General features: G+C 37.9%; 1 protein-coding gene across 29 annotated transcripts in view; it reads right to left on the bottom strand.

Moving 5' to 3' along the window:
• Positions 1-16,172, bottom strand: part of DTNA (dystrobrevin alpha) — a 419,414-nt gene that overhangs the window by 96,757 nt on the left and 306,485 nt on the right. For all 29 annotated transcript variants that reach the window (XR_001886016.1, XR_001886017.1, XR_001886018.1 and 26 more), the window contains exon 5: positions 3,031-3,244. Coding sequence is in view for 25 of the 29 variants with exons in the window: in XM_017874046.1 (XP_017729535.1) it covers positions 3,031-3,244 (214 nt within the window). In the remaining 4 variants the exon portion in view is untranslated. The remainder of the gene's footprint in view (positions 1-3,030; positions 3,245-16,172) is intronic.

The following is a 16,172-nucleotide window of genomic DNA, read 5'->3' on the forward strand; positions in this document are numbered from 1 at the left end:
TTTTTTTTTTTTTTTTTTTTTTTTTTTTGGTGAGAGAGGGAATGCTATACTTGGGGAGCTATGGCTGTGAGAAGGTAAATCTGATTCTCAGAAGTACATCCCAGTAAAGGAGGCATCAATCCTCATCTCAGGTTACCACTTTCTTCACAGAGTTCAACTCCCTGGGAGTCTAGAGACTCTTAAGGCACCACCCACTTCCCCCCAAAATGGCCAGGTTTCTTTGAATCCAAGTTCTTACTCTTCATGAGTTTAAATCACTATACTGCCTTTCCTTTTTATTTATTTATCTTTAGTATTATTTCTTCAGAGTCTAGGTTCTTAAGGCATTTCTAATTTTTATTTTGGATTTTTTCCCTGTTTATTTATATGTCAATTTAAAATATGGCAAATGGGAGAAAATCCCTTAAATGTCTCAGTGATTCTGTAATAGCAACAGCACATCTTTCTTTTACTAGTATCAGGATCATTCATGCCTGCCAAAATACAGACGGTTCCCTTAAACACTTGGACTCTGTCGTGGGACAGGTGGTAGGAAGTGGCATCAGATTTCCACGCTGGGTCATTTGGATAAATAGGAGTTCACTATTATAAGAAATAGAATTTGAACATTTATTTTATTCTTAGGTTTATCTTCTTATATTCACTTCTAAGTTACATATCCAGTTAGCTGTACTTCCTGATGGCTTACATCTCACATCCAAAATTCCATGCCATCAGATGGAAAATTTGAGTGTCAGTAGAACTGCCTATGCTCACTTGCTACGCTAAAGAGGCAAATGCAGAAGTGTCTGCAGAGTAGGATCTCTACATGGATATGTTTATAAATCTTTGCAGTGAAATTTGTCTATGTGGATGAGTTTATAAATCTACTACAATGAGATTATTGAAAGTATACATCAGGAGGCTTCCTATCTGTAAGAAGAATAGGCACCACATAAACATTACTTCTGAACTTTTTTTGTGAATTGTTCCTTACCTTGGGATAGATGTCAAACTTAGCTTTTCATCAGTCTTGAAATGATTCAGCTATATTTTCAGCAGCTATTTAGAGACCATTCGTAGATCTGTATTTAGAAGTGATCTAGCCAGTATTTCTGACCAAAAGTGAAAAATCTAACTATATTAGTGTGACTCCTATATATTTCACAAAATACCCCCTTCCTTATTGTTAGTCTGGTTTCTAGCCTATATTTGTGGAGTGGGTGCAAATGATTCTTTGGCTTTGATTCTTTATGAGTTCTCTAGCAATACTCCAGGATTTAGTGAGATATTATATTTCTCTTTTTGCAGTTTCCATTGTTACATTTCTAACAAATAAGTCCCCTGACATCTTTAGGGGCAAATCTGAAAGCTGTCACACTCTTGTCACAGGGCCAGGTTAGAAATGCCATTATAGAAATGCCATGGCCAGGTTCCATTCTGCTGCTTCTGCTGCCTGTCATGTGGAACCACAGTCCTCTTTACCTGCCCCACCATCCAGTTACCATAGTGATTAAGCCAGAGCAGTACATCTCTTTCTGAAGTGTGCACAGCCAAAGCAAAGAATCTACCAACCTGGAATGCTAGTTGTAAAACTGCTGATTTTAACCGAGGAATTTCTCAAAATATAAACATCACGAACACAATAATGCACACTGGAAAAACTGAGCAGGAACGATTCTGTTAACACTCTAAGTTGCAAAGTGACAGCTGGTAGCCTTTGTGAATTGCAAAATAACATGAGCCTGGCTGGAACATCTCCACTGCGGGGATAAATACTTCCAAGCATTGGCCAGAAAATGAGACTAAGTAACACCTTCTGAGAATCTTAAAATGCGATTGCTGAAAGGTGACGTTAGCAATTTTCCTTTTTAATATTCAAAACAAGCAGTGGAAGTGGACGAGGTGGTACTAAGTCCAGGTTGGAGGCTACTGGCAAAAAGCCCTCTTGAAATTGTAGGCTGAGAACGTAATTCAGGGTAATCCACATATACCTTGGCAAAGAAACTTTTGTTGAACACCTAAGTCCCCACTCGGCCACTAACATGCTGCGAGACACCAAACAAGTGACAATTTCTTTGTGCTTCAATTCCTTCATCTGTAAAATGAGATATTTGGACGAACAGTCTTTAAGATCTCAGGCAGGGCCGGGCGCGGTGGCTCAAGCCTGTAATCCCAGCACTTTGGGAGGCCGAGACGGGCGGATCACGGGGTCAGGAGATCGAGACCATCCTGGCTAACACGGTGAAACCCCGTCTCTACTAAAAAAAATACAGAAAACTAGCCGGGCGAGGTGGCGGGCACCTGTAGTCCCAGCTACTCGGGAGGCTGAGGCAGGAGAATGGCGTAAACCCGGGAGGCGGAGCCTGCAGTGAGCTGAGCTCCGGCCACTGCACTCCAGCCTGGGCGACAGAGCGAAACTCCGTCTCAAAAAAAAAAAAAAAAAAAGATCTCAGGCAGCCCTGAAATTCTCTGATTCTAAAAGGTCAAATTACACAAAAATGAAGCTGAGCTTCAGTTGTGGTCTGTGGACAGCATCCCATTATTTTATGATTGAAACACTTAAATTGACCAGTTCATTTAACGCAAGTCGTAGTTACTTTGACTGGGATAGTTAAGAAACCTTTTTCAATTTCTTTCTTGTTTGCTGTAGGGCCTTGTTAGGACACCTCAGAAACACTGTCTGAAACAATTTGCAAAGAAGAGAGTTAAAAACATCCTCCCACTTCACGCTTCATTAAATCGCTCCACAGGCAATCCTCTCCAGCATCCACAGCTTCCAGGAAGCATGGGATGAGTTAACTAAAGGTCAGTACATAAAATACAACTGTCCTCAAGTTCCTCTGGCACCATTTTACTGTCTAGTCTTTTTCACAGCATTTAAAATTTATATTCAACACACGGAGGCTTTACTGACATAAGCATCCACTGTAAGAAAAAAGAGAGTTAAAAAAAAGAGAGAGATAGAAAATTATTTGGGAAAAAGACCAAGTAAGAGAGGAAGTGGAAGCCAAACATGGAGAGAGGAACAGACATTCAGAGGGTGCTTACGGATCAAACGCTGCAAGCAGGAAGTTAAGGAGGAGGCTGATGGACTGCTCCACATGGATTTGGTGAGTAGTTGGCATCCGTTTGTTGAGCTGGTAAAAAATGGTGGAGAGCACAGCCTCTAAGCGGGACACATTGAGTTCAATGTTTGGGTCCAGGTTGTTCAGAGCATTTTCCCGCAATGCTTCTATGACATTCCATATGTCCACCAGGTGCACTACAATTAAAGCAGAGTTAACACATCAGCCCAAAGTAATGGAAGGCAAATACATTAGTTTACTTGTCCCTCTGTCCTGTTTTTTTCTAGATATCTCACCTGTGTGCAGCTGTTGTAGGGGGTCAACATAAGTAAATGAACATAGGCTGTGCATTATCTCTAAGACTTGATGTGCATTATATAATAGCAAGCAAATGATTTACTGACCACCACAATAGATAGTTATTTCCAATCTTCACAGTCACCCTTGAAATACAGCTGTTATCCCTATGTTACAAGTAAGAGAACTGAGGATCTGGAAACTGAACTGACAAATGCAAAGGCAGAATTGGAGTCAATGGCAAAACTGGCATTCAGATCCAAGTCTATCGGTTTAAAAGTTATTTCTCCATTGCACACCCTGCCCCCTCACAAAGAAAAGACCAACACTTAAATTCTAGTGTTTGAAAGGATGTCCAAATTACATTTGAGTATTTAAAATGTTTTCATTTATTTATGTGTTTTTTAGTAGTATGCTTTTGGAAATAAGAAAAGAAAAGAAAGTTAAGGTAGGCAGGAAGACAAGGTAAAAAGGAAAATTATGTACACCCTGCAGCAGCAGCAGAACTAAGTCACAGATCACTGAACTAGGCTAGTCAAGAACAAGAAGTTTCTTGGCTACATTATTACCAACTGATTTAAGTCACGGTTACTTTCACTAGGGTAGTCCAGAAAACGATTTCTATTTTCTTCCCTATTTGACCTGAGGTCTTGTTATGAGATCACAGAAACTATGACCACGACCAAGATAAAGAACATGTCCTCACCCTCAAAAGTTTTCTCATGCTCCTCTGTAATCTATCCTCATTCCCTGTTCCAGGCAACCACTGATTTGCTTTCTGTTGCAAATTTCAATTCTTAATAACTGTCATTATGTAGTAAACACTCTTTTTTGGGGGCTGGATTTTTTTACTTAGTGTTAACTATTTTGAAATTCATACATGTATTGCTGTATGAATACATGTATTGCTGAAAGTATCAATAGTTTCCTCTTTTTATTGCTGAGTAGTATTCCGTTACATGGATATATCAAAATTTGGTTATCAACTCACTTGTTGATGAACATTTGGGTCATTTTCAGTTTTGTTTATGAATAAAGTTGCTATGAACAATCATGTGCAAGTCTTTGTATAGATACATGGCTTCCATTTCTCTTAGATAATGGGGGATTTAAAATATTAAAATCATTAAAATTTAAGTAAATACTTAGAAATGAAAAGTCTGGGTTTCATGGTAGGTGTATGTTTAATTTTAAAGAGAGTTCGAAGGTATTTTCCAAAAGTAGTTGAACCATCTTACATTCCCATCAGCAGTATACAAGAGTTCCAGTTTATCCACATTTTCACCCTTAAAGGTTGACTTTTCATTACGCTTTTGCATTTGCAAATAAATATTTTGTTTATTCTCAATGAAATGTAACAATTAGTTTCCATTCTTGAGAAATATGGACTGTATATATACTTTTTCACTAACAGCTCCCTATTTTCTGTCTTCTACCTCATTGCTCACTCCTGGCTCTACACCTAATAAGCAAAACTAGCATCAGCTTCTACTATGAATTGAACTATGTGACTGTTTTCTTGGCTTTTCTCTTTATGTTTGCTTTTCAGAACAGATCTATGGTTTCTGACTTTTGGTATAAGAGAAGCTTATCACCAATTTCTTCCATTATAATAACACATGGGCCAACTAGCCAACAGTCTTTTGAAGTCAGATCCTTTTCCCAGGCTAAGTTTAATTGCAGGATCTCTAATCACAGGACCCTAAGAGAGACAGCAATCTGTGCAGACATTCTGATTTTAAAATAGGCATGATGAAAAAAAACCCTGAAGTGTGGCTCTCATAACTAACTTTGTGTGCATATTGAGATCTAAGAGATGAGTGGATTATGCAAATACCTGAACTAAAAGCAAAAAAAAAAACAAAAAAAACAAAAACAGGTTACATAGAACCGTTACTGTGTCCTTTACTTGTATTTCTGCTGTTACTTTTAACAATTACTCAAAATAATGTTTTATGTTATGAAGGGAAGATACCTGCGCTCAAGGAACACTGGACTTGGAGTCCAAAGACCTAGGTTGCAAATCTGGCTCTTCTATGACAAGTGCATGACCTCTTAGCCTCTAAGACTTAGAGTCTCACTTCCTTTATCTATAAAATGGGGCTGGCATTCCTAAAAGGGAAAATGCATAGAGTAAAAGTGGTAGTTCCTGGTACCTAGCAGACAATGTATTATAGATGAACAAGTGAATAATGTGAGTCATGTCAAAAGAAAAATATATTGCAATATATCTCTGATTTGGAACAGATAAGTACAAATCACATACCAACTAAAATACTTAAATATTTATTAGTTTTGGAAAAATTCAGATTTAAGTGAGTTCAAATTTGCAACCTTCTCTGTGTATCAAGAATTAATCAACAAGGAAATTATTTGTATTTCTTGGTGTTATTTATCCAACTCTTCAATCTAGCAAGCAAAACACTCCCAGGGAAATGGCATTCATAAACAAAATTAATTAATTAATTAATTAATTAAAATTCTAGTGGGAAAGAGCTGGGATTCCTCTAATTACTCCCTATAGATTTGATCTGTGAATTTTCTGAATCCAGTCATCAGGATGTGTCTGGGTGCAGGATGCAAAGACAGCAGTGCTGATGACATCCAGCCTGTCGTCCTGCTTGGTCCCTGTGACCCATTCTCACCCAGTTCCTGGTTGTGGATCATGTGGAACAGGCATCTGGGGAGAGGAGCATGGACTGGGAACTTGAGCATGGGAGGGAGATGCGTAGATGTTAAGAAAGCTAAATGGCTATTGGCAGAGGGTGGGAATCTGGATGCTTGTTTCTCTCGATGAGCCATTGTAAGGAACAGGAAACCCTTTTAGAATTCCCAGGTGTGGAATTATCCAGGCCCATGGGAGTGACCACAGGAGTGGCCTACATAAAGTTTCCCACATATGCATGCCCACATAAGGGTTCTTTAGGTACTTCAGCCTCAGCGTGAGCAGCCTGTACTCATCTCTCCCCTTGCCGGCCCTGGGATTCCCTTCCTTGGTGAATGCCACCATCCTCCCGCTCCCTATTCTCCCTCCAGGAGATTTAATTTCTGGCTTCTATCAATGACCAAGTCCTATGGACTGTATATCTCCTAAACATCACTGTAATCCTGCCATTTCCATGAGCCTTTATTGCCACCACCCAATTTCATTACCCAATGCTATCATGCTTACTGGTTGGCTGAGTCAGTTCTTTCTTCATTCTTTCTGTACTCCCTTTCTACTCACTGCAGCCAGAGTGTAATTTCTAAACTGTAATTTGACATGTCACTTGTATGCTGCTTAAAATCGTATGCTGCTTGGAGAATGGCGAGAACTCGGGAGGTGGAGCTTGCAGTGAGCCAAGATTGTGCCACTGCACTCCAGCCTGGGTGACAGAGCGAGACTCTATCACAAAAAAAAAAATTGTATGCTGCTTAAAGTCCTTTAATGACTTCCCATTAATTTGAAATCTAAACAAGGATTGCAGTTTTTTTTTATTTCTTTTCTTTTTTCATCTAGCCCCTGTGTATTGTCATCTACATCTCATCTGCTCTACCTTGGTGTCAACATCACTTCCTCAAGGATATCTTTCTGGGCTGGATCAGAAACCTGTCTCCAGGTTTTATACCCTTCACATGCACCACCTTAGAGCTCTGTCCTTCCCCATCACAGCATGTAGTGGGCACTCTTGTGTGGACCAACAGGTTGTCTGTTTCCCGTTCTGTGTTGCATGTGGCACAGGACGAGACTGTGTCTATTGTGATAACTGTAGACACCCCTAGTGCCCCTCACACTGCCTTACACATCCTTACACATAGGAACTTGGTAAATGTCTTTTGACTAAATGACAGAATGACAAAGAAATGACTCAGCAGTGAAACAGGGTTTTCTAAGGATGCATTTGCTTTCTAAAAAGCAATAAGGCATAGTCATGAAGAATCATAGAGACACTGGTTTGAATCCTAGGTATCCCGTCAGTCTAATTACTTTACTTCTCTGAATCTTCATGTTAGAAAAGTGGAGCTGAAAATAGCATCTACTTTCAGATGATTACTATGAGAACTGAATAAAATAATGCCTGTAAAAACTTGGAATAGGGCATGTCATGTAGGAGATAATAACTGTTTATTGTTATGAACAAATACTAGAAATCATATGAAAGTTATTAAACATAAGTATGCTGCATTTACGTGCTTACATATTCAAGGTCCTAATATAAGGAAACGTAAAAGAAAAATATTTCATTAATAATAATTCTGGCTAACTGTGAGAATAGATAATTAGAAAATGATTTAAGTAAAACTAGTTTTCATTATTATGTGCAAACACTATGGTAGATCGTGAGGACTCAATACAAACAATACAGATGTGGTTCCTGCCTATGGGAGCTAACAGTCTGGGGGGAAATACAGACATGACTCACATAATCACACAAACAGATGATCAGAAATGGTGACATACTGTGACATATAGTATGCTAGGTATAAAATGGGATTATGATATGGTCATGATGGGGCCAGGAGAACAAGATCAGGTTGCAGGAGCACCATAACTGTGATAAGGATGTGGCTTTTTATGCGGAGTATGAAGACATGGGTTTTAAGTAGGACAGCGACATGATAAGGAATGCAGCTTAAAAATGTCATTTCTGACTTTAAGGTAAGAAAGGAGTGGAGACGGAGAGGCATACAGTGGGAAGTAGTTGGAGCTTATTGTTTTAGTTCCAATAAGGGATGGCAGTATTTTTGTATACAAGGTGGTACTATGCAGAAAATGCTGTAGTCATGCACACTGTACCCATATTTTCCAGCAGTGGCATAGTGGAAAGAATTCAGATATTGCAGCCACAAAGATTAAGGTTTCATTCCTGGCTCCAGAAATAACTGCAAAACTGGGCAAATTTTATTAATAAAAATAAAATGTAATAATATTTTGTTTATACATTGTATTATTCCTTTTTTATAAATGAGGAAACGAATGCCATCCAGAGGCAGTTATAGTGAGATTAAAAGAGAACATGTATTCACATAATAGGTGCTCAAGAAATGAGCTATTTGTGTTAAAATAACTAAATACACTCTGATCTAAAGCCATACTATTCTATTATTAATTTATAAGATCTGTGAGTCCAAAACTAAATTTTAGCCAAGTATCCCAATTTCAATAAGTTAATCAACCCATAATCTTGATGACGTATTATGTGGGTGAAGTAAAAGAATCACAAAGTGCATTGCAGCCACAAAAGCAGACACTTAATTCAGTTTAGTTGTCATAAATTTTGAGTTAGCGGAGTTTAAGTTGATTTTACCATATCGGGTCATTAGAAACCTGGTGAGGAGGCTATCTTTCATAAAGGTTTCATGGAAACTTTATTTCATTGGCGACTACCTTGGGAGGTGTAATCACAGTGCAGAAGGTGCAGGAACCGGGGCAGTGGCTGAGTTCCCCTACTGACTGTCCCTATGACCTTGGGTAAGTCATTTAACTTCCTTAGGTTTCAGTTTCCTCACCTGTAAAATGAGGACAATACTATTTTCTCCACTACATGGTTGTTTTGGGGGATCAAATGAGATACTTCACATAAAGCACTTCACATAGTGCTTATAATAAGCATCGTATAATAAGCATTCAGTATACATTAGTTATAGAGAAATTTAAGTATCATAGTCCTTTTGTTTATTTAAATAGGGACACTGAGAAATGCTAAATTGAGATTCATTAGGAAGTTATTAAGAAGTCTGTTTTAAAAGTCTGACAGTTATATAAATATGTTGCTTACTGTCGTGCTCCTGAAATCATTTGATATTTAGGTTGTGCAATAATGATTATGAACCACTAGATGGCACTGTTCATATTTTACTAAATAGCTATCAAACGTCAGTCGTCCGTAATGGAGCACCTGTTACTAGGCACAGGAAATAGGAGGAATTCCCTCATCTATACAATTGCGTATATTTTATATTAATATATAGGAAAGGCAACATTTTACATAATGAAATTCCTTAGTTAACAATAACCACATTGAGAACAGACAAAATGCATTCTCAATCTAATATTTAGTTCTTTATGGAATCTTAAAAGTAACGACATTAGTGTTGATTTCAGGCAGTAATTATTAAGACCTAAGAGTTTGTCTTTATATACATAAATGGAAACAGACAAAGCTTCAATGGTTTTCTATAAATCCAGGCAATCTCAGGTAGAAAAGGGCAAGGTTTGGGTATTTAGGGGGAGAGTTGCAGATGGGTAAAGGAGAGTTTGTCCATCTCAAGAGATATTTTTAATGTGTTTTCTGACATCTTGTGCCATTTTAAGGAGAGATGAAGTCCTTCATTCACAGAGATGACTTAAATCCAAGCGTCCCTGGGAAAAGTGCTAAAATGACAAACCTAGTTATACCTAGACAGAGATGGCTGATGTCGTAAATTTTATTAGAAATAGTAGAATCATAAAAGTTGGATAAAATATGGGGAAGAAAATATCAAAAGACAACTTCAAGATTTAGTCTATTTTATGATTTAGTCCAGGGCCAGCCTTTCTTGAACCCCTGAGGCTGGGTCCAAGTCTCTGAATCTAAGCATGATATTCTTTTTCTAAAGCATTTGGTGATCTCAAAATTCTCAAACCCAGACTCTACCACCTTCTGATTCCAAAATATAAGAGAGTGGAAAAGGGTTTTGACAACACTCTGGGTGATTCTGACAACCACTGATTATAAACTTTTAGAAGGTTTTCAAAGAGCTTGCAGCTGAGAGAAAGGTCAGTAGACAATTATCTTATAGTGACTTAGCTTTAGTCATTATGGAATAGTGATTCTCAACTGTGGCTGCAGAATGGAATCACCTACAAGGTTGTAAAATGGATTCCTGGTGATACCGCTGGTCCAACATCACATTTGTGGTAACAAAGCACAGGCTATTTAGAAATGCTGCATGTTAGGCTCCCACACAGACCTAGAGAATCATAATCGGCATTTTAGCAACATATCTAGGCAGTTTGTGTTCACATTTAAGTACAAGAAGCACTTCTTGAAGTCAGTAGTTCTCAGTCCTTTGGCATCAAGACAGCCTGATATGTCTTCACAGGTTGTGAGGTGTATTGCAAGAAGCTGATTACCATCAATTAATTTATGCAGTTTAAGGGTGATTTGTATAATTATGTATATACATATTATTTTAGAGGGGTTTGAGGCTTACATCCATAAGAAGGTCACTCATTGCATTATGATATGCTTTAGTTAGGAGAAAAGGAAATTGTAGTTATGCTGGAAATTGGATATAATCTGTTGATCTGTTATTGGGAATACATATATCCTCTTGCGTGTAGACACTGTTGTGTTTGTGCGTGTGTGTGTGTGTGTGTGCATCCATGCACACGCTCCCTCAGTCTCTACCCTGCCTTCAGTGCTTAAAGTGAGGGCGACTGGTGTCTGAGGTTTCTGTTATGACTTGTTTTCCCCTCTTTGAGATATGCAGGTATATGCAGGAATCCCCATAGCAACAAGGATAAATTGTTTCTCCTGAAAATGCATCCAGTTCTCCCCTTCCTAGATATAAATTTCCTGACCTTCAGTGCAATATTCCCAGCATGAATTTTCCATTGCAACTACACTCTTCAGAGTACAATAACAAAGTTGAGGTAATATTTCTGATTAGTTTACACAGCGGGTTTGAAGTGCCAATTTGTGTTCTTTCATATAGCAGATTCTTAAAATACGTTTGCTAACTTGTAGAAAAGTTAATTATGGAGATTCATTCTTTTAGCTATCCAACAAAGTTCCGACGTCCTTAGAACGAACAGATGAACACACATATAAGCATTGTCTTGTTCCTACGACAACTCTCAAATGCAAAGTTTCATTCAGTATTCTAAGCACCAAGTAGACTTTAAGTAAAAATGCTTTTAAGGAGCTCACATGTGGGCCAGGCTTCACAGAACTGGGGTGTGAGGAGGTGGGGAGAGGAACTCAGCCCCTTGAGAATGTCAGGAGTGACACTAGGTTCCTCAGACTCATTACCCTAAGCTGCTCACTGGTGCATTTTATAGCCTTCCATCTTAGTCTTACAACTTCTCTCATACAATAAGTATTTATTCAGTCCTTATTGTGTTGCAGTGCTGTTCTGGCTTCTAGAATTGGAGTGTACAAGGCAGGCAGGACCCTGATCACACAGAACTTATATGTGTGTTGGAGAGGGAGGAGATAGAGATATTAAAGTGCATTGAGCATGGAATAATAATCTATTTTCTCTCCTTTTAGATTTCAAAATGTTCAATTGGCCTATAAAAATTGTACATATTCAAAGGTATACAATGGGATTTGATATTTATATATACATATTATTTATTTTCTCTTATAGAGAAACATGAACTGAGAGATAGACTGGGATTCATGTGGTTCTTCATTTGTACAATGGGAATAATAACATCCTTTCTGATAGTGTTCTGAGGAACAATGAATATGTACATGGGAAAACAGTAAAATATAAAGTACTATATAAATTTTAGGCATTATTCATTTTTGAGAGCAAACAGAGAGGCATTAAAATTTACTGTCATATTCAGATAGAATTATAAACATTTTCCACTCACAAAAATTATTTCAATTCTTTGCCTCACTCTGTCAGTTATAAAGATATTTGTCCCTTAATATGAACTGTCTTCTATAACTTGAAGTTTGTTTTCCCTTTAACGGATGAAATGATGTTATAAATCCATGAGAGACTATATCACAGTGATTACTAGTTCAGTACAATTTCAAATTAAATATTTCAGGGGCCGGGAGCGATGGCTCACGCCTGTAATCCCAGCACTTTGGGAGGCCAAGGAGGGTGGATCACGAGGTCAGGAGATCAAGACCATTCTGGCTAACACGGTGAAACTTCGTCTCTACTAAAAATACAAAAATTAGCCGGTGTGGTGGCGGGCGCCTATAGTCCCAGCTACTCGGGAGGCTTAGGCAGGAGAATGGTGTGAACCTGGGAGGCAGAGCTTGCAGTGAGTCTAGATCACGCCACTGCACCGGAGCCTGGGCAACAGAGCAAGATTCCGTCTCAAAAAAAAAGAAAAAAAAAAAGAATATTTCAGTGTATCACTAGTTGCCATGCATCAATCACACATGCAGGCTGTAACATATGGAGAAAGACTGCCATATGCATTTACACACAGAGCTGGGAAATGGAACAAGCAGCTAGATTTCATAATAGTTTCAAAGAAATTAAATCCAACCAGCATTTTTAAGGCTCTACAATGCATTGTGATTGATGTTATTGATGATTTAACAAAATATGAGAGCCTGACTATAAAAAACATTGTAAGTCTCATGGGGAGAGACATACTCAGATGACCTAACTGAAGATCACCACAAGACACTCTGTTATCCAAAGCCCACATCCATAGTGCAGATTAAAAAGAAAAGTGCTACAGGAGCTCAAAATACAGGAATGCTACTGTGGGCTGGAAACTATGTAAAGATTTGCGAGAGGAGGTAAGGCTCAAGTTGACTCCTAAAACACAGCAGAAAGTGCATAGATGGAGATAAGGAGGAAAGGATACTCCAAGAAGAAGTGGATTCAGTGAACAATGGCACAGAGCAAGGAACGATGATGGTGAATTTAGATTTTCTATTGACTTGATAGAGCCAGAGAAATTTGTGTTGGGGCTTAGAGGAAAGCAGGGTCTATAACTATTCGTTTCTGTTGCCCAGTATATAACGCTCTTAATTTTTCAATGAGTGAATATCTTTGTTTTTATATTTTATTAAAGATTTGAATCTCATAAAGTTAAATGTTTAATTTCATCTTCAGACTACTATCTGAGCTAATTCAGAGCCCCATCTGAAGCTAAGAAGTATGGTGGTGGAAACCAGGGCTGTGCTTTAGAGCCAAGAGTGGGTCTCAAACTATCGAGTCTGATTCCATAGGTCTTGAGTGTGGCCAGGGCATCTCTAGGTATAATCAGCTCCTTAGGTGATTTTGTTAGACAATAAAGTTGGAGAACCACTGCTACGGAGCACAACTTAAAGAGTGGAGTTAGACAAGAGACAGGAAGAACAGAAAACTGATGCTCCTTTGATTCAGAGGAATTTCCTGGGAGCATTGTGGCCAAGAAAGCCAGGTGCAAATTACCTAGTTGTTAAGAGTTCTAAAATAAATAATTTATTTTTATGCCCTTATTCAGGCCTCTTATCACGAGAAAATAGTATTTAAAAATCTTTTGGGGAAGAAGGACTCAGTTAAATGGTATGCTTTGCCAGGGTCAAGAGATATATTTTGATGTGATTACACTGAAGCTATTAGCCATCACCCACATTAACCAAACACTGAAATGAGAAAGAAAATGTTACTAAAGGCAGAGTCTTCAGATTTGTTTTCCATTAGTGAGCATGAGCTATACCTTTATAAAATGTGAACCCAAACAACAGCTGAGTAGCTCACCAAGCGTTTTTATGCTTCCAAACTCAATGTCTTTCTGGCTCTGAAAGCATGCTTTTATCTCCAAGGCAGTTCTCTTTGCTAAGGATCCTTAGAGAGAAGCATCATATCTTACAGAGATAACATTTTAGTTTCACTTTAATTTCCTGGTTAAGGTGATGTAATAAACCTTTATGAAAAGGTCTACAACATATTTTTGGTGTAAAATCAAATTGAATATCATGCCAATCTTCACAGGCCCTGGTAGTACATCCATTGCCTATTCGGAAAAGGCATTCAGTATTCCTTAAATTGTGTCTGTAGACCAGTATCATTATTCAAAATGAGGTATAAAAATTGTTGACTCAATAACTGTCATACTACAAATTAAATCTAAAAACATTCAATTGAACAAGCATTTATTAAGCCCATTATTTTCAAAGTATTATACCAAGGATTATAAAAATAATAAGAGAAGGTAAATGAAAAGACAGATCTGAATGATAACTAATTTCTTATTGCCAGTGTTTAACTTTATTCAGAATATTAATCACTTTAGAAGTAAGAAAATCTTGTATCTTATTTCTCCTGGGGATAGTCATTTTATAAAGGGCTTTTAGACCTCACATCTTTAATGTGATCTTACCATTCCCTACATTCCAGTGCCCTAATCCAGCTTGTAAAAGCCTTCTACTTAGAAGCAAGCCTCCTACTCACCTCCACTTTCTGTCTCTTTCTATCTATCCTAAGAAATATTATAAGGTTCTGCTCTGGTCATGTCATTCTCCATTGCCTACTGAGTAAAACCCAACAGGGTAAGCATGAAAATCAGTGTTTGGACCTCAGTTTACTAGTCTGTAGTCCCATCTTCCACTATTCTCCAGCTTCTTGCAACAGTCCTATGCTCTAGCCACACTGGATTTCTTAAATTCCAGAACATTCCCTTGGCTTTCTTGTATGTGCCTTTACTCAGCCTGCTCCCTCCACCAGGTGTTCCCTACAATCACCATCCCTCAAGGTAGTACACACATGCCATGTCCCTGAGGATGCTCATTCTGATACCCTCAGGTAGGATTACTTTCTCCCTTTTGTTGCTCCCAGGGCCCTTCACATATCTATTGGACCATTTATGACACTACACATTTTCCATAGTTGTTAATAGACAAGTTTTTTCCTGAATTTTTTATATCATTCCATAATTGGAATAATAAATTCCAATTCATATAAAATCATGAGCTAAATATAAAATTTTATGCTTAGGGTCATGTATGTTTTGAAACATAGGTCCACGGCTTTCATCAGTTTCTCCAAAAGATATGTGGGGTAAACTTAAAACCACAGTACTACATGCTAGCATCTTGAGGACATGGGCTATGTCTTGTTCATCTTTGCATTCCTCTCAACTCTTTGCATAATACCTTGTTCAAACTGGGTTCTCAATAATGCTTAGTGAATGGAATAGAGTAGGGCACCTACTGGATGCCCGGCATTATACATAATTCTTAGAAGCTTTCCCTTTACCTCAGTGTTCTAAGAAAGCTCCACAAGGCTTTACTGGACATAGTTTTCCACAGAACCTTTCTTATTTCTTATGTAGTAACTTGAGCTGTGGCCAGAATCCTAGAAGCCAGAGGCCACATTCTGAGAGAGCATCAATAGGGCTAGCAGCCATGAGGAATTGTCTCCTACTTGTCCTTTAGAACTTTTGAACTCACTGACCCTGAATTACGTGCCCACCTGGCCAACATAAACTCAAATAGACAAAGTACACCTGGCCATTGAAAAAAGTGAGTAAGCAGCAACTGTATTACTTTTTCTGCATTCATTCTGTACATATATCTATATCTATACAATTCTCTGTACAATGAGAATAAATACAAATAAATAACAGAAAATCTATTTTATTAATTAATTAATTCATTCATTCAGAAAATAGCTGTGGCCCAGCTCCCTAGTGCACAGAAAATTGCTTGGGAAATAGGACTAGAATTTGGGATGAAGAGATCTCTAGGTGGTTAATCAGCAGTACGGGTCATTAGTTATCTTGAGTGAGGTCATCCATAAATCAATATAGTATAAAGAATATGACGAGTGTATCTTTTGTTAAAAAAAACTTGAAAAGCCAATGGGATAAGTTTTAGTGATCTATTGCACAGCATGGTGACTAAAGTTAATAATGTATATTTCAAAATTGCTAAAAGATTAGATTTTAAATGCTCTAATCACAAAGAAATGATAAGTATGTAAGGTAGATGTATATGTCAATTAGCCTGTTTTAATAATTACACATGTCTACCTTATCATAACATCATATTGTACTCCATACATATTAATGTATACTACTCTTTTCAATTAAAACAAATTTTTTTAAAAGCCAACGAAAAATAGTGATGAAGAACCTTGAATAATGAAAATCAAGTGGGTGATATTTCAGATTCC

Source organism: Rhinopithecus bieti, unplaced genomic scaffold (assembly GCF_001698545.2).
Source record: "Rhinopithecus bieti isolate Rb0 unplaced genomic scaffold, ASM169854v2 scaffold_5260, whole genome shotgun sequence".
Lineage (NCBI taxonomy): Eukaryota > Metazoa > Chordata > Mammalia > Primates > Cercopithecidae > Rhinopithecus > Rhinopithecus bieti.